We start from the raw sequence: 19955 nt of genomic DNA on the forward strand, positions 1-19955 counted from the left end.
AATAAATTTATTCAATCGTATATGTTTTAGATGAAATAGATTTATTTATTGCAGTAAAGATTAACTGGATACTTCAGTATGTTTTCTATCTTCAGAATTTCGATCGAAATCGCAAGGGAATCCAAAAGTTTTTTTTTTTCTTTTTTTAATTACCGATTCAAGAAATGGCGGGTGGAATTGAGATGATTTGGCTTCCAGCATTTCAAAAATTAAAGTCTATCGAAAATTTTAAAATTTGGCACAATAATGTACTATTCCCAGCAAAATTGCTGGAGTTGTTTCACTTCTCGAGAAAAATGTTTTTAAAAAGTTATAGAGGTTTAAAGTTCGATAATTTTCAGGATTTGGAAGCTGTCATTTTGTGCATAACATCACGTCTTGTCAACTGCAAACAAAGCAAATAAATTTGGGGGAAGGATTGAAATTATTTTTTTTTTTTTTTTTTGCTAAATCGTAATAGCATACTTTTTTGTTTCCTTACACACACACACACACACCTACACACAAACACACACACACACACACAGCCTCGCCTGGTTGGGTGGAGGTGGGGATTTGAATTTCAAATTTTTTGTTGTTGCTTAGATCCCTGCAATGTACCATGCGTGTGTTACTTCTGTATCATCATTCTATAAAATATGCTTATAGAAAGAAAGTTATGGAAAAACATCAACACATGTGACAGTAACAAAGAAACGAGGATGTACTAGAAACAACAGCCAAAAGTACGTAGTGCCAAAAAAAATTAGCTGATATCGGCCAGGAGGATGAGGCTGAGGTGAAAAAATAGCACAAATTTTCAAAAAGAATTTCATAAAAAATCCACACACACACACACACACACACACACACACACACACACACACACACACACACACACACACACACACACACACACACACACACACACACACACACACACACACACCCACCACCACCACCACCACCACCACCACCACCACCACCACCACCACCACCACCACCACCACCACGACGACGACGACGACGACGACGACGACGACGACGACGACGACGACGACGACGACGACGACGACGACGACGACGACGACGACGAAGGCCTGAGTGAAAAATATAATTCGAAAAATTCCTGTGAAAACGAAGAAAATTAGACTTAAGTGGGCATCCTGATCTGAAACTCCACCTCAATAATTTCTTCTCCTTAACTGTATGATGCGTAAATATATTGATTTTCATTTTTTACCTACAAATTCAGACATCGAAAGTATTTAGAGCAGAAATAATGTAGACACAAAAAGGGTTTAAATATTTAGTTTTAAGAATTATTGCTCGTTGTCAAGCCATGTCTTGAAGGAAAAAAAAATCTAAGGAGATAATGTTCCAAATTTTGTTTTTTATCTCTTACATAAAAAATGATAATATAAAGTTGTGAAGGTGAATAATACAATTTATCTGGTTTAAAGTTATATCAACCATTGCGGGTGGACCCCCCCCCCCCCACCCACCCACCCTTAGTCACCTGGCAACCAATACTTTTAGACCCAATCCGCCACTATGTTTCTGTGTGTGTGTGTGTGTGTGTATTGAAAGAAGAAGTGTATTTCCACACAAGAAAAATTCAGAAGAATTTGTTTTGTGGTTTGAAAATGCACCTGAAACTCAAAACGTGTAGTCGTTTTTAAATTTTGTAATATATTTCTTCAAATACCAAACCGGTTTCGACAACTTTTTGCTTATCAACGGTGAAAATAAATAAATAAATAAATAAATAAAGGGTTTGGGAGAGTTTGAAGTTACAAGATTAGATTCAGAAAAACATGTTTAAACGATCAAATGTTCAAACGTTCACAGAAATTTCAATGAGTTTCACAGGGATAGACAGTAATATAACTCTTTACTTGTCATTTGACTGCGGCCATGCTGGAGCACTGCCTTTAGTCGAGAAAATCGACCCCAGGACTTATTCTTTGTAAGCCTAGTACTTATTCTATCGGTCTCTTTTTGCCGAACCGCTAGGTTACGGGGACGTAAACACACCAGCATCGGTTGTCAAGCGATGGTGGGGGGACAAACATAGACACACAAACACACACACACACATATATATATATATATACAAATATATATATATTTGTATATATATATATATAGGCTTTGGTTGGCCCGAGGCTATAGTAGAAGACACTTGCCCAAGGTGCCACGCAGTGGGACTGAACCCGGAACCATGTGGTTGGTAAGCAGGCTACTTACCACACAGCCACTCCTGTAAATGTTCGTTGACCATCATAACAGATACGCATGACTGAAAGTTCAGTTATATCGAGTTTTTATTTTTTTTTTAAGTGGAGAGAAAGAGAAAAAAAAATTGACAGAAAGAAAAATGTTTTTTTTTTTATATATATATATATATTCTGCTTTCATTTCTAGGTGGTACCCTGGCTCACGCTTTTTATCCAGAGAGTGGGAAAATTCATTTTGATGACTCAGAGGACTGGCAAATGGATAAGCACTCAGGAAAAAACCTTGAAGTTGTTGCCGCCCACGAATTCGGTCACAGCCTGGGTCTGCCTCATTCTGACGTCTCTGATTCTATGATGGCCCCTTATTACCAGGGTTTCATGGCTGGTTTGCACAAGGATGATATTGAACGCATACAGAAGCTATATGGTAAGTGGGATTCTAATTCTAACTAAACAAGCGGGGGGGGGGGTAAATAATTATTTGTAACATGGGTGCAAAGAAACAGGTTCAGGGGTTGGAATAAGGTACAAATGATTAAACTGATTCTGATGGTTCCCTATATTGTCGATCTCCCTGAAGGTTGAAAGGTAATTTGGCTTCGGCACCTATTGCGTTGTCATTGAATGTTTTTCCCTTCAAGAAAGACTTCAAATTTTGGCATTTTGGCACGAGGCCAGCAACTTTAGGTGAGAGTGTAAGTCGATTACATCAACCCCAGTACTCAACTGGTACTTATTTTATCGACCCCACAAGGATGAAAAGCAAAGTCGACCTCGGCAGAATTTGAACTAATCAATCAGGAGAAATACTACAAAGCATTTTTTTTACGAGCCTCTAACTGTTCTGACAGCTTGCCACCATGCTTTGCCCTACTATGATGCGTTTCTCTGGTACACTTTTTTGGTAAATTAGCTTAAATTCAATGACATACAATGCTCAATAGAGAACATCAAGTTAATCGGTTTGTTATTCAATCAAGTCACAATTAACTGGACGGACACGATGGAGCTTCTTTATGCCTTGTATCTTTTATCTTATACTTGTGTCAGTCATTTGACTGTGGACTTGCTGGGGCACCGTCTTGAAGGGTTTTAGTCGGACAAATTGATCCGAGGACATTATTTTTTGAAGCCTAGTACTTACTCTATCGGTCTCTTTTGCCGAATTGCTAAGTTACAATGACGTAAACACACCAACACCGGTTTTCAAGCAGTCAAGTAATGGTGGAGGACAAACACAGGCACAGAGACACACACACATAGATGTATACATATCTACCCTGTCTACCAAATCCACTCACAAGGTTTTAGTCAGCCTGAGGCTATAGTAGAAGACCACTTGCCCAAGGTGTTACGCAGTGAGATTGAGCCCGGAACCATGTGGTTGGAAAGCAAGCTTCTTACCTTGCAACCAAACCTTCCTCAAATTATATTGGCTTTTTTCTCTTCTTTGCCATCCTGTTCCGTTTCCATGAGGAGTATTCTGCTGTACAAGAGATATTGTGAACTCAACACCGGTCAATCCATTTTTGCCATTAGTCCCTCTTCGTGACATACTCAATGGTTTTACTAAACCGAGTATGGTATTTGCTAGATTGTTATTAACTTCGGGGATGCTTGTCTTTCACAAAGTCCATCCAACACAATAAGCGCTTGTATATTCAAAGGCGGCGAGCTTGCAGAAACGTTAGAGCGCCGGGCGAAATGCTTAGCGGTATTTCGTCTGTATTACGTTCTGAGTTCAAATTCCGCCGAGGTCGACTTTGCCTTTCATCCTTTCGGGGTCGATAAATAAAGTACTAGTTACGCACTGGGATCGATGTAATCGACTTAATCCCTTTGTCTGTCCTTGTTTGTCCCCTCTATGTTTAGCCCTTTGTGGGCAATGTTGGCACTGTTGGCACTCCGTCGCTTACGACGTCGAGGGTTCCAGTTGAGCCGATCAACGGAACAGCCTGCTCGTGAAATTAACGTGCAAGTGGCTGAGCACTCCACAGACACGTGTATCCTTAACGTAGTTCTCGGGGATATTCAGCGTGACACAGTGTGACAAGGCTGACCCTTTGAATTACAGGCACAACAGAAACGGGAAGTAAGAGTGAGAGAAAGTTGTGGTGAAAGAGTACAGCAGGGTTCGTCACCATCCCCTACCGGAGCCTCGTGGAGCTTTAGGTGTTTTCGCTCAATAAACACTCACAACGCCCGGTCTGGGAATTGAAACCACGATCCTATGACCGCGAGTCCACTGCCCTAACCACTGGGCCATTACGCCTCCACCTTGTGGGCAATAAAGAAATAAGAAATGTTAGCAAGCCGGGCGAAATGCTTAGCGGTATTTCGTCTGTCTTTACGTTCTGAGTTCAAATTCCACCGAGGTCGACTTTGCCTTTCATCCTTTCGGAGTCGATAAATTAAGTATCAGTTGCTTACTGGGGTTGATCTAATCGACTGCGTCCCTCCCCAAAAAGCTCCACGAGGCTCCGGCAGGGGATGGTGGTGAACCCTGTTGTACTCTTTCACCACAACTTTCTCTCACTCTTACTTCCTGTTTCTGTTGTGCCTGTATTTCAAAGGGCCAGCCTTCTCACACTCTGTATCACGCTGAATATCCCCGAGAACTACGTTAAGGCTACGCGTATCTGTGGAGTGCTCAGCCACTTGCACGTTAATTTCCCGAGCAGACTGTTCCGTTGATCGGATCAACTGGAACCCTCGTCGTCATAAGCGACGGAATGCCAACAACATGTATGTATGTATGTTATTGTTCAGTTTTATTTCAAGATTTCTTGCCAATAGAGAAAGAACCGGTTTCTAACCTAGATCCAAGGCTTCTTCATTGCAATTTCAACATCAACAACAGGGTATTTTTGTTTGTATGTATGTATGTATGTATGTATGTATATGTACAAATTTGTATGTTTTGTTTTATGTATGTATTCTCATGCGTATACTTGCATATATAGACATGCTCATATATATTTAGATGATAAACTTCTGAAAAATTTTACAGATTGTTATGGTTCTAGTGATGGGCTGGATCTGTACTTTTCAAATTATCTTTCTCCTTTCTGGTTTTGAGAAGCCTAATTTCTCTAGATTGAGATTTAGGTAGTGTGTTACATATCTATATATATATGTATGTATGTATGTATGTATGCATGCATGTATGTATGTCATTATTCAGTTTGTTTCAAGATTTCTTGCCAATAGAGAAAGAACCGGTTTCTAACCTAGATCCAAAGTTCCTTCATTGGAATTTCAACATCAACAACAGGGTATTTTTGTTTGTATGTATGCATGTATGTATGTATGTATGTATATATAGGTTAAAGTAGAAAAGAAAAGGCAGACTGTTTGGCAAGACTTGACAAGGACATTTAATATAGCAAAACGATAAAAGGTTTAAATAGTCTCTGATAGTTGTTTCTATCATATCCTAGCTATTGTAACCTCTTGTCGAGCGAAGATTCCATAGGCTGAGTATTCCGCTATCGGAGAGAGATAGGTTAAACGTACGTAAGTTTGTCCAACTTTGGAACTACTAACATCCATTCTCCCTCGTTATGGATTATTATCTAAAACTTTTTCTCTGGACATGGATTTACCTAAGAAATACCCGATCTAACTGGATTTATTGGATTTCCTCTCCCTTTCTAGACATAATGAACGTCAACCATCATTGAAAAGGAAATTTCTTCCACTGCTACATATGTATAACCTATGTCTCTCCGATAACGGAATACTCAGCAATGGAATCCACGCTCGTCACAATGTTCCAATAGCTAGGGTAATTCTAGAAATAGCTGTCTGAGACTATCAAAACCTTTTATTATATAGCTAAATTAAATAACGTCTTGCCAAATTCTTTGCCTTTTCTTTTCTACTTTAATGTATACCTACTGATTCAAGGGGGAAGCCGCTTCTAGCCGCTTTCGATGAGGTAGTCGCAAATTCACACCTTCAACTGCAGTTCAAACCGAGGTTTTAGTGGTAAAGCTATTTGAGTACTCAGAGCTTATACCTATTTAGTTTGAGTCACCCTGACGAAAACTCCTCATATGTTATACATATATATATATATATATATGGGAGAATATACAAATAATAACAACAGACGAGGACAGGTGGTGTAAATAACAAAAGTATATATTAGTATGACGCTCGGGAATACGGAAAGTCTTTGACGTTTCGAGCTACGCTCTTCAACAGAAAGAATACGGAGACAAGGAGAAAAACACGGAGAAAAAAAATTGAATAGTGTTCAGTCAACGGTCAATCATAATAATGGCCGATCATAACAATGACTGACCGGAAGTTAGAAATTCTTATTTCAGGAGAGCTAAGAAAGGGGGAGATAACAAACGGTGATCGGGAACGAGGGGCTGTGTGTGGGAGGTAGAATGCTGGTGATCTTGACGTATGTAGTGTGAAAATGGGGAAGGGAGAAAGGGAGAAAGTAGTTGGTCAGTTGTAGTGTGTGCGTGGTGTGATGCGAGGGTATTGGTGTGGTGTGCGTGGTGTGATGCGAGGGTATTGGTGTGGTGTGATGTGAGGGTGTTGGGAGGTGGGGAAGGCATGGGTGGAGTGTGGGTTAGGCTTAGGGTGGGGTAGAGGTAGGGGTCTGTGGGTAGGGGTGGGTGGTGGGTGTAAGGAATTGGATGGGGTGGAGTGGGAAGGTAGAGTGGGAAGGTAGAGTGGGGTAGAGTGTGTTGGGGTGTGGTGGGATGAGCTTATGAGAGGGTGTTGACGAGGAGGGAGAAGGGGAAGGTGGATGTAAGAGAGGGGGAAGATGGGTATGGGAGGGGAGAGGAAGAGAGGAGAGAGGGTGGGTATAAGAGAGGGAAGGTGGATTAAGAGAGGGGGAAGGTGGGTATGGGGGGAGATAAAGAGGGGAAGGTGGGTATGGGGGGGGGGGGAGAAAGAGAGTGAGAGAGGGAAGAGGGGTATGGGGGGGAGAAAGAGAGTGAGAGAGAGGGGAAGAGAGTGAGAGAGTAAGGGTGAGAGAGTAAAAGAGTAAGGGTGAGAGAGTAAGAGAGTAAGAGTGTAGAGAGTAGGAGAGTAAGAGTGTAGAGAGTAAGAGTGAGAGAGGGGGGAGTACGAGAGAAGAGAGTGAGAGAGAGTAAGAGAGAGGAGAGAAAGAGTAGGGGTGAAGAGAAGTGGGAGTGGAGAGAAGTATGAAGAGAGGTGAAGAGACGTACAAAGAAGTAGGAATCGGAGCAGGAGGTGGGGGAGGGGAGAGATGGGTGGTAGGAGGGAGGGTGGGGGAGAGAGACAGGAGGAGGGGGTTAGATGAAGAGTGGAGGGGAGTTGAGCCCATATGGCGCAAAGGAGCGAAGATAGAAGATTAATCCCTGTTCACGGCGCAAACGGGAGTCTGGATGGCCCCTGTGCATGGACAATCCAAACACAGACAGGTGTTGCCGCAAGGAGTGGCCGGCAGAACGGAAGTGGCGTGACACCGGGGTGTCATTGCCGACGTTGATATCTCGGAGGTGTTCCGCGAATCGGTCGGCCAGGCGGCGCCCCGTTTGTCCGATGTACAGGGATTGGCAGAGAGAGCAGGAGAGGCAATATATGATGTTGGTAGACGTGCAGGTGAAGGAGTCGGTGATGGGTGCTGGTGAGGAGGGTGGTGTTGGAGAGGTAAGGGCAAGTGCGGCAGCGTGGGCGGGAGCAGGGGAACGAGCCAGGTTGGGAGGTTGGGTTGGGGAAGAAGCTGTGAACCAAGAGGTCCCGTAGGTTGTGGGCTCGTTTGAAGGAGGGGAGGGGTCGATTAGGGAAGATGTGGGAGGTGGAGGGGTCGGACTAGAGGCGCCGAAAAGCTCGGAGAATGGAGCGTTGGAGGGGTAGGGTGGTGGGATGGTAGGTGAGGGGAAAAGGGAGGCGGGAAACGGCAGGGCAGGTTCGGGGGGAGAGAGCAGATGCACGGTCCACAGAACGTGCTCTGGCAAGGGCGGTGTGGATGGTGGTGGGTGGATATCCACGCAGGCTAAAGTGGTGAGCCATGAGTTGAGACTGAGTCTCAAAGTCATGGCTGTCGCTACAAAGTCTGCGTAGACGGAGGAATTGGGAATAGGGGATAGAAAGTTTTGTGTGTCTAGGGTGGGAGGAGGAGAAGTTGAGATAGGAGTGTGAGTCTGTGTGTTTGTAGTGGATGGAGGTGCTAAGGGCGGAGTGGAGGATGCTGACCGAAATGTCGAGAAAGGGGACAGAGGTGTCAGAGACAGTACAGGAGAAGTGGAGGGCAGGATGGAAAGACTGAACGAAAGAGAGGAACGAGTCAAGATGTTCGCGGGAGAGTGAGGTGGCACCGATACAGTCGTCGATATACCGACCGTATAGTTCGGGAGTGGGACCAGTGAAACTGGAGAATATATATATATTCTTATAGTTTCAGCTTAGAGCTGCGGCCATTGGAAGGTGATGTACAGGAATTACGTATTAGAAAACATAATAAGGTACCCAGATATCTGAATGGTTGTACAGTTACAGATTTTTATTAATATGTCACATGTTTTATAAATATAAGCGCTTGCACCTATTCTTGTAGGTTCTTCAGATATGATTTCACTTCAGAGGATCTGTCTCTTTTTATAGTATATATATATATATATATATATATATATATATATATATATATATATATATATATATATATATATATATAAGGCATGTATGTGTGTGTCTGCGTTTGTTTGTTCCCTTCACGGCTTGACAACCGGTGTCTACGTAATTTAGCAGTTCCGCCAAAGACACTACTAGAAAATACCCGACTTTAAAAATAAGCACTGCGGTCGATTTGTACGACTAAACTTTTCGAGTCGATGCCCCAGCATGGTCGCATCCCAATGACTGAAACAAATAAAATTTTAAAGATTAAACATACACGGGAACATATTAAGTGGAGATTTTTATACCATTTTCTTGTGTGTTTTTGTTGTTGCTTTTTTTCAACTGGATCATATTTTCTGCAAATATCAGTTTCACTGTGCATCACTGATGTTCCAATTTTTTGATTTCATTTGACAGGCGCTAAGGAAGAAAATAAAGGATTCTGTGGCCATAAATATACAACCATAACTGCAGCCATGAAAGGTAAAGGAAATAAGTTTTTTTTCATTGCTTATAAGAAGAAAATGTGGAGGCGCAATGGTCCAATGGTTAGGGCAGCGGACTCGCGTACGGAGGACCGCGGTTTCGATTCCCAGACCGGGCGTTATAAGTGTTTATTGAGCGAAAACACCTAAGCTCCACGAGGCTCCGGCAGGGGGTGGTGGCTACCCCTGTTGTACTCTTTGGCCCCAACTTTCTCTCACTCTTTCTTCCTGTTTCTTGAGTAACGCTGCGATGGACTCGCGTCCCGTCCAGCTGGGGGGAACACATGCGCCATAGAAACCGGACCCATGAGCGTGGCTAGGCTTTGAAAGGCCGACGTTTATCGTTTTTTATAAGAAGATCATTAACATATTTTCCCAGCGCATGCGCAAGCGTGGCTGTATAATAAAAAGTTTGCTTCCCGACCACATGGTTCCGGGTTCAGTCCCACTGCGTGGCATCTTAGTCAAATGCCTTCCACTATGGCCTCGACCCAACTAAAGACCTGTGAGTGGATTTGGTATGACGGAAACTGAACGTGTGTATGCGTGCATGTGTGTGTGTGTATATGGGGGGGGGCTGATGTGTTTACGTCCCAGTAACTTAGCGGTTCGACAAAACAGACTGATAGAATAAGGAACAGGCTTTAAAAAATGAATACTAGTGTCGATTCATTCGACTAAAAATTCTCCAAGGCGGTGCCCCACTTTAGCTCACCACTTTAGCCTGCGTGGATATCCACCCACCACCATCCACACCGCCCTTGCCAGAGCACGTTCTGTGGACCGTGCATCTGCTCTCTCCCCCCGAACCCGCCCTGCCGTTTCCCGCCTCCCTTTTCCCCTCACCTACCATCCCACCACCCTACCCCTCCAACGCTCCATTCTCCGAGCTTTTCGGCGCCTCCAGTCCGACCCCTCCACCTCCCACATCTTCCCTAATCGACCCCTCCCCTCCTTCAAACGAGCCCACAACCTACGGGACCTCTTGGTTCACAGCTTCTTCCCCAACCCAACCTCCCAACCTGGCTCGTTCCCCTGCTCCCGCCCACGCTGCCGCACTTGACTGAAACACGTAAAAGAAAAAAGATGGAAGACATTTTGTCACCAATTCCCTCACCCACCTAATTTTCTTCTCGGTAACCCTAAATCAGTGTTTCTCAACCTTTTTACCCTTGTGTAACCCTTAAAATAAATTACATGTCTCAAGGAACCCCTGCACAAGAAAAATATATACCATATCTTTCTCATATTTTTTTCATCGTAGTTCACGTGATAAATCTCATATATATATATATATATATATATATATATATATATATATATATATACCGGAGTAAGCACATGGAATGTGCAACAAGGTGGAAAAAAGAGTACTCAAATACCAGAGGTAGAGTAATATGCTTTATTTAAAAGCAGCAGAAATATAACAAAAGAACCGTTAGTAACGGTTTTTTTGTTATATTTCTGCTGCTTTTAAATAAAGTATATATATATATATATATATATATATATATATATATATATATATATATATATATATAATTGCAACGTGGAAGATGTTTGTAAGCCATTTAAGAACACACAAAAACCGTTAGTTTCGCTTCAACATTTAAATTTAATTTGTGTCAAAATATTTTCGTCGCTTTGAAACCACGACCTGTTCACTGACAAAAACTTCGTGCTGCATCTATACATATAATTATATATACATACATACATATATATATATATATATATATATATATATATATATATATATATATATATATATATATATATATATATATATATATATATATATATATATATATATATATATATATATATATATATATATATAGGGTGTCCTTGAATTTCAGAGATTACTATATATATCCCCAATTGTTATTATATTTATCTTTTTGATAACATAATAGATTAGATAGAATGATGTCTATATTACAAGATTACAATAACCAACTGTGCATGTATAGTGATATTATAATCATGAGATTAGCATTAGCCTATCTCACTCTTTCTTGCGGAACCCCTAGGAACCTTTTGCGGAACTTTAAGGTTCCGGGGAACCCCGGTTGAGAAATGCTGCCCTAAATGTTTCTTTATTTTATCTTCTATATTTATATAGAAGACCCAAGATGCCAGAAGATACTTCCTAGGCACTTCAGCAAGTGTCTTCTACAATAACCCCGCGAGTGACTAAAGGTTGTGAGTGGATTTGATTGACGAGAAATAAAAAGAACTTGTCGTATATATATATATATATATATATATATATATATATATATATATATATATATATATATATATATATATATATATATATGTTAATTCTCTAAATTAGGTATTAACAGTAACTGCACGATAAAGTGAAGTATATTGCCACAGACGTGTGTGTGCGTGTGTGTCTGTGTGTGTTTGTAAATATCTATTCATATATAGATACGTATATATAAAATATATATATATATACGTATACATGCATAGAAAAATGTACATGTATATATTTAATGTTTATATATATGTACACTCACATATATATACATATATATATATATATATGTATATATGCATATATATAAATGTGCGTGTGTATGCATGTATACATATATGCGTGTATATACATATGCATATATTTATTTATATATATATATATATATATATATATATATATATATACGTATGCATGTATTTATGTATGCATTCATGTATGTATGCATGTCCGTGTGTGTGTGTGTGTGTGTGTGTGTGTGTGTGTGTGTGTGTGTGTGTGTGTGTGTGTGTGTGTGTGTGTGTGTGAATGTGCGCGCGCAGTGTGTTGAATCCAGAGTAAGAAACTCATTTAGAATTTTTAAATAAAATGTTATATGTTACTTTATTTTTTATTCACTTTTAATTTTTAATTTTATTCATTTTTAATGTTTTTATTTCTTATTTCCTTTATTCTTTATTCACTTTTTATTCTTATTTATTTTTTATTCATTTTTAATTTCTATATTTTATTCAATCTTATTTTTATTTTTTATTCATTTTTTATTTTTTATTTTATTGTTTACTTTTATTGTTTACTTTTATTTTTATTCACCTATTTTTATTTTTTATCTATTTTTTTTACTTTTTTATCTTTTTTAATTTTTTTGTCTATTTTTATTTCTATTTCTATTTTTTACATTTTCTTTTTTTTTTTTGCAGTTGGATCCAGCACATATCTCTTCGTTGATAATCTTTTTGTCATTGATGGGTCTACAGGACGCAAGAAAAAGACAAAAAGAGTATTTCCCGATGCCCCAAACTCTGTAGATGCAGCCGTATTCTCCCAAGATCTTCACAAAGCATTGCTATTCAAGAGTAAGGCAAAAAAGCAATAACTTAATTCATAAAATAATTATAACTCTTTCTTTATTGCCCACAAACGTCGCACACAAAACACAAGGATGACACAAAATAAAGGACAGTGGAGTCTATATAAAATACTTGTAAACCATAAAAGCAATAACAACAATAAAATGACAACAGGGGGAGTACAAGCCAAGGGCGACTGAGGAACTTCAGTCGGGAACGACAGATCCCGAGTTACCCTGCTCACCAGATGCACGATTGTAAGTGCTCCTCTCTCTTCAGTAAATTCCAGCCTACAGGTGCATGCTTAGAGTGGATCCACTAACTCGAGTCACTCTCACTACTTTTAACAAATTTACTGGGCTATAGCACTTCTCTCTCCACCCTCACTTTGCTTTCCAACTGTTGATAAGGGCTTGGCCGAAGATAAAAGTGCCTGTCTTCAGCCCTTTCAATCACGTCCATCACACAACTTTTTTTGCCATAGCCATCAGAAAGATAGAAATTGTTTGCACCTTACGGCCAAAGGAAGGCGGTGCAGCGAACTTTACGATGGAGTCGACCGATAGCCCGACTCGTCTTACACGTTTTGTGTAGCTTATTTCGTAACCAAAAGACAAGTACAGATTATAAACAATGAAAGGCTGATTTTGGTGATTCATTTGATAGAAATAGTAGAGAGCCAATCCGATGATAAATCTGACCTTGAATCTTGAATCTTGAATTTAACTGGCTCAGTTAAATCTCTTGTGGCTCCAAATGATGTCATCTGTAGTGCAGCATTATGTTGTCTAATTTTGTTTTGGAAGTGCTTGGAATATTGGTCAGCTGATGACAACCATTTCTTCAATGGCTCTGGAAGTTGGGGGATTGCAGGGAGTTTAACCTTTCCACCACTGCAGCACAATGCAGGTGTCTCTCCAGACTACTTCTTTGCTTTACAATGTATGCACTCAGTTGTCATTGCACCAATGGAAACTCTAGTGTCATCTGCATAATGAACGGCTGGATCATAATTGAAAGCTGCTTCATAGAAGTTGCTTCTCTGAGCTGTTGTGACTGTTCTTCGTTCTGCAGTGGAAATCCTATTCCTTGTCAGCCGTGCATACCTCTGTTCATCAGTTTGAGATGCTCTGGCTTTTGTAGTGCAGTCTGTTCCTTTCTTGATATGCTTCCTTTTCAGCAGCTGTCTCTCTTTCCCTGGACAGAGACATTCTTTTGGTTGACCTTGACATTATAGACAAATTTGATACTTTACTTCAAGGCATGGTAATATACGTATACAGAAACACACGGGTACAGAAGATAGTAAACAATAAAAATAAGTGGATAATGAAAATTATATTTCTTAATACGGCAGGTAGAAAGCAAACGACATTTTTATGGAAAATAAAGAACTGTACGAGTTGAAGTGAAATTTGTCACTTACTGAACCAAAGAGCCAGTATCGATGGAACCCGAAAAAAGCCGTTAACAACAGAAAAACACAAAACTGTTGCAAAAGTAAATAAGAAAGTTTTAGGGAAATTAACTAAGTGTACGGATTTAAGTGAAATTTTCGAAAGTTACTTCTCAACAACAAAAACACAAAACGTTATAAAAGTAAATAAGAAATTTGTAGGCAAATTTAACGAAGTGTACGGATTGAAGTGAAATTTATGAAGTTACTTTTGTCAGTAAATTATGTATGAAATTACTTTCGTCAGTAATTGTGAACTTCTTTCTGTCAGTAATTTGTCGTTGTTGTTTGTAAATAGTGATTGAAAACTTACAGTGAAAACAATAGTGATTGAGCTTCAAGTGAAAGCAATAGTGTCTGAAAAGTGAAAGGGAAAACAATAGAGATTGAGTGATATATATATGGAGGGAGAGGCGAGATAGGGGGATGGGAGAGGGGAGAGGCAGAGGGGGAGGGAGAGAGGCGAGAGAGAGGGGGAGAGGCGAGAGAGAGGGAGAGAAAGAGGAGGAGAGAGAATTAGCTAGCTAGACAAATAAGATAGATAGATAAGATATAGACAGATAGATATAGAGATAAATATGGATAGAGAGCTAGAGATACATGTGAAAAGCGAATACACACACATCTCTTTTTAATATATTAGATGAGATTGTGATAATTTTTTGACCAATGGATGTAAGAGAAACAATCAATTTCTGAAAATTACTCCGCAGAGAGTTACCTCCCTTCTCCACGTAACCCATATTTCTGCCCCCAAGGGCCCCGTTACTCATTACGTGAAAAATTTTAAGTCTCAAACCATCTCTGGAACATAAGTAATGTATGTCCCCAGTCTGGAGAAAATCAGTTGGAAAATACGGCACTTATAATCTTTTACACACGCACAAAGAACGGGATTTATATCATAGGTATATACAATGGGCTTCTTTCAATTTCTGTCGACCAAATCCACTCACAAGGCTTTGGTCGACCCGAGGCTATACAAAAACAAACACTTGCCCAAGGTGCCACTGAACCCGGAACCATGTGGTTAGGAAGCAAACTTCTTACAACGAAATGCATATCGACAGGACCGCATTGACCGATTTCTTTTTTTTTTTTTTTTGCTCTTTAAATATACAGACAACCAGGTATGGTCATATTCTCTAAGCGGTGGTAAGTTCTACTCAAACTACGGCTACCCCAAAACTCATCGTGATGCTGTGTTCAGTAAACCAGACGCTGCCATGATCATGAGAGATTTTGAACAAATAGAGCGAGTGTTCGTATTCAAAGTAAGTCAGTCCTTTGTTATGTTTGTTCAATTTAATTCAAATCATTGCTTGTGTACATGGCAAATTATTTTTATTCATTGTTAATAAGTGAACTATGTTGTGTTGTATTGTTTAAACTAAATACGAGGATTTTATATATATTTTATATGAATGGCTTTCTTCAAAGTAAGCGGGAGATTTTAGTTTATTCCAGAGAAGGAAATATGCTATACAAGTTAGATATTAATTACAACACCAGGATCTTTGTAGTTTTCGTCACTGTTTACAATTATCTTTTTTACTCTTTTACTTGTTTCAGTCATTTGACTGTGGCCATGCTGGAGCACTGCCTTTAGTCGAGCAAATCGACCCCCAGGACTTACTCTTTGTAAGCCTAGTACTTATTCTATCGGTCTTTCATGCCGAACCGCTAGGTTACGGGGACGTAAACACACCAGTATTCTATATCCCACATTAATTTTATAAGAATATAAATTAAACATAAAAAACAGAGTTGGAACTCTTTTAATATATTCCTCTATACACTATCATATAACCCTTTTTTAATTTTTTATATATATATATATATATATATATATATATATATATATATATATATATATATATATTATTATTATTATTATTATTGCTATTATTATTATTATTATTATTATTATTATTATTATTATTATTAAATGTTTATGCGTCTTTCAGAATGACAGTATGAGAGAATGGGTGACATATTATGAACTATTGACTCCCGAATCAACTTTGAAGCATCACGACCTCTTCATTGGAGTACCAAAACATGTTGATGTCATTCTGTCAGACGGCAAACAAATCGTTTTCCTTTCAGGTGAAAAGTAAGTGAAATTTTTCTCTTCAGAAATGGGTTGTTATTTTCTTTTCCTTTTTTTTACGTGTGACGTCAGCATTGATGCAGTGATAACTACTATACAGATGTGATAAGTTCATGCAATGTCCTGTACCCAGATATGCATCTATATATACAGGTAGATGTAAGTATGTACATACATGTACGTATATATGCATATACTCATTTATTATTTGTATTACATGATCGAACGCACGCGTCATCCCTGCAAGTAAGTTTTGAACTTTATATTTTCTTTTTCCCCCTCTCGTTCTTCCTTCTGTTACTACTACATCTCTCTCTTCCTCCTGTCTCTCATTGCTCGCCTATTTTTTACTTCCTCCCCTTTTTTCTCCCTCTACCACTCTTTCTCCTTACCCCTCGCTGGTCACATGTGTCCAGCTTTACTTCCTTTCTTTCTTGGACATCGCCAAGCATGCACACGAACTATTCTTCGTCCCTCTTCCTTCCAGTTCGTTGCTTCACAGCGTTCAATATACACACATTCTTCCACGTCTGGCCGTATAGCCTTTTTTGTTTATTCTACTGTTTCGTTTTCCTGTCTTGTTTTCTGTCCGCCACTACATTCCTCCATGGTACAAATTTAATTTGTGGTCCGTGGGAAGAGCCATTTTAACGATGCGTCCTGCCCTAACTCTTCGAAACGCCAGTGTTAGAACGGTGGCAGCTGATGAAGGAAATGTTCTCTATGTGGCCTGTGTGTTTTCTGTACCCTGTTTATCATTTTGTCTGCGTTTTGTTTGCAATGTATTGTACCCAGATATGCGCCTATATATACAGGTAGATGTAAGTATGTACATAGATGTACGTATATATGCATATACTCATTTATTATTTGTACTCATCTTTTAACCTGCTCACCCATTGCTTTGTTTCCTCCTCTCTATATCATTTTTTCTCTCTCTCTCCCCCGCACACCTCACTTCTTCCCATTTCTATTTTTCGACACAGCAGCTGCTCCATCTATGTATGTGTGTGTGTGTGTATCAAAAATGTCATGCACAACATGGACCAAAAAGTTTCTTCTTACAAAATTACGTATTCAAATAATTACATCTAAATTTCATGAATAGCGAAAGCGAAACCGGTAGATTATTTTAGAAATTATATTAAAACTATGTAAAGTGTGTGTATTTTCCTTCGATAATTTCTTATATATATTACAACTCACCACGTGGGGATAATCGAAATTCTTCCTTTTCTGTATAGACATATACATATATATACATGTATATGCATACATATATATACATATATATCTATGTATGTATATAGCATATGCATGTAGTATATGTATATACATGTGTATAGTATATATATATATGTGTGTGTGTGCGCATATGTATGTATATATACATACATGTATGTGTGTATATATATATATATATACATATATATATACATGTATGTATGTATATTGTATATATATATATATATATGTATGTATATATATATATATATATATATATATATATATATATATATATATATATATATATACAGCTCATACATTTAATCACAATATACAAATTATTTGTGCAGGTCGTTCGGCAAACGCTGAACGCTTATATGTTGTCTTCGACGAGAGAGTCCGTCATATATATATATATATATATATATATATATATATAATATAAACATATAGCTATATGCATATATTCATACATATATGTACATACCTACATCTATATGTATATATACATGCATATATGGGTACAAAAAACGTTAAACGCAATGAGAAACGAAAACATAAAAACGAAAACATAGAAAACGAACTTTTTTCGAACGAAAAAACAGAGAAACGAGACATGCAACATAAAGAGTATATCCCTTCGTCAGTTGTCCCTGTTCCATCTACTCCGCGTTTTGAAGGCAAGGACAATACGCGACTTCGTTGGAACAGTGTTTCCCACAAAGCAAATTAAATACAATTTGGGATTTTTTGCGGAGAGTGAAAGTGTTAACAAGAACAGGACAGTGAGGACAAGACAGTAAAAACAAATGTTGAGGGTTGTTGGGCCAAGACGATAGAGAAATTATTATGAACGCTAGGTAGACGAGCCATGAGGAGACAGGAAAAGTCACGTCTTTTCTTTAGCAAGGAGGTGGACAGAAAGAGAGATCCCCTTTCGTCACGTCTCAGCAACGAGATAGTCAAGGAGGAAGAGTGAGAGAGAGAGGGAACGGTGAAAGGGAGATAAGAATAGGGAAATGGTGGGAGAGAAAAACAGAAAGGATGAAGAACAAGAGAGGGACAGAGATAGACAGAGAAGAGATAGTAGAAGAGTGCGCATCGTAATTATTAAGATAAAACTTACTTGGAAAGGGATGCGTGGCGTTCGATCATATAATAATATAAATAATATATAAATATATGCATATATTCATACATATTTGTGCATACCTACATCTATATGTATACATACATGCATATATGGGTACAGGACATCACAAAAAATGTTAAACACAATGATAAACGAAGACAGAAAACGAACTCTTTTTCGAACAACGAAAAAAAACAAACAGTGAAACGAGACATGCAACATAAAGAATATTTCCTTTCTTCAGTTGTCCCTGTTCCATCTACTCCGCATTTCGAAGGCAAGGACAATACGCGACTTCGTTGGAACAGTCCTTCACACACACACACACACATATATATATATATATATATATATATATATATATATATATATATATATATATATATATATATATACGTATAGTACCATACATTGATGATACTGTGTTGAATGTAATCTCCGTCGACAAGTTTCTACTATATGTAATCTTAATGATTTGGGTTAAATCTTCCAATTTCGATGGTCAAACTTTTGATATTGCTTTGTGGCAGTGGTTAGCACAGCTACAAAGTTTACAGCAAACACGGCGTTCGAATTCTGCAGGCTTTTCAGCTTTTTCTCGTTTCCGAAGTGTAAACATATGCATGCATACATGTATGTATGTTTGTTGATAAATATGTGTGCGCATGCATTTGTATCTATGTATGATTTAAAATTTTATCATCAAATGTCTTTATTTGTAGATATTTCGTCATGAACTCTGACGACCAAATTGTCACAGAATCGGAAAAGGATATGGAAAGCTTGCTGGGACCCTGTAAAAAGATATCAAAATAGCTAGTCACGCGTGTTTTCTCTTTCACTTTACCATGTTCAAGGGACATAATTCGTAGATAAAAAGAGAATTAAACTTTTTTGTCAATTTCAACAAATATTTGATGTTAATTAATAATTAAATCATTTCATTGGACCAGTGTTTTCTTTTTTCTTTTATTTTAGTACAACTATGTTTTTAAAACGTCTTTACTTTTTTCCGGTGGATAAGCTAAGCATCCCAGGATTTCAGACATATTTATTAGTTCTCGTAAAAGATTCCTAGTTGAGGATTTTCCACAAAACCCTTTCTCTTAAAATGTTTGAGAAGTAGAGCACAAGAGTCACGACATGCTCCAGCATAGCCAGTCACATCGCAGATACCAGACATCCGGAGGACCATTTGTTTTTTGGGGGTTTTTACAGGTGAAATAAACAAGCGTAGATGCTTTGTGCTCACGAAGAAACTGCAGGAAATACTCAGAATTTTTGCAAGTTCTTCTAAATCCATTGCAATGTCGAAAATATTTCCGTATCATCAGCAGATTTCTCAGATCACATACGTTTCGTCCCTTAGCCT

The 19955-nt window shown here is 38.6% G+C and overlaps 1 protein-coding gene across 1 annotated transcript in view; it reads left to right on the forward strand.

Annotated features, from left to right (window-relative positions):
• LOC106884243 (stromelysin-2) overlaps positions 1-19532 on the forward strand; it is a 35536-nt gene extending 16004 nt beyond the window's left edge. Inside the window, exons 6-11 of the mRNA XM_089341043.1 lie at positions 2407-2646; positions 9249-9314; positions 12506-12661; positions 15234-15385; positions 16079-16227; positions 19306-19532. Coding sequence (XP_089197169.1) covers positions 2407-2646; positions 9249-9314; positions 12506-12661; positions 15234-15385; positions 16079-16227; positions 19306-19399 — 857 coding nt within the window. The 3' untranslated portion in view covers positions 19400-19532. The remainder of the gene's footprint in view (positions 1-2406; positions 2647-9248; positions 9315-12505; positions 12662-15233; positions 15386-16078; positions 16228-19305) is intronic.
• The last annotated feature ends 423 nt before the right edge of the window (positions 19533-19955 follow it).

The sequence above is a fragment of the Octopus bimaculoides genome, chromosome 24, assembly GCF_046866305.1.
Source record: "Octopus bimaculoides isolate indiv1 chromosome 24, ASM4686630v1, whole genome shotgun sequence".
In the NCBI taxonomy this organism is placed as follows: domain Eukaryota; kingdom Metazoa; phylum Mollusca; class Cephalopoda; order Octopoda; family Octopodidae; genus Octopus; species Octopus bimaculoides.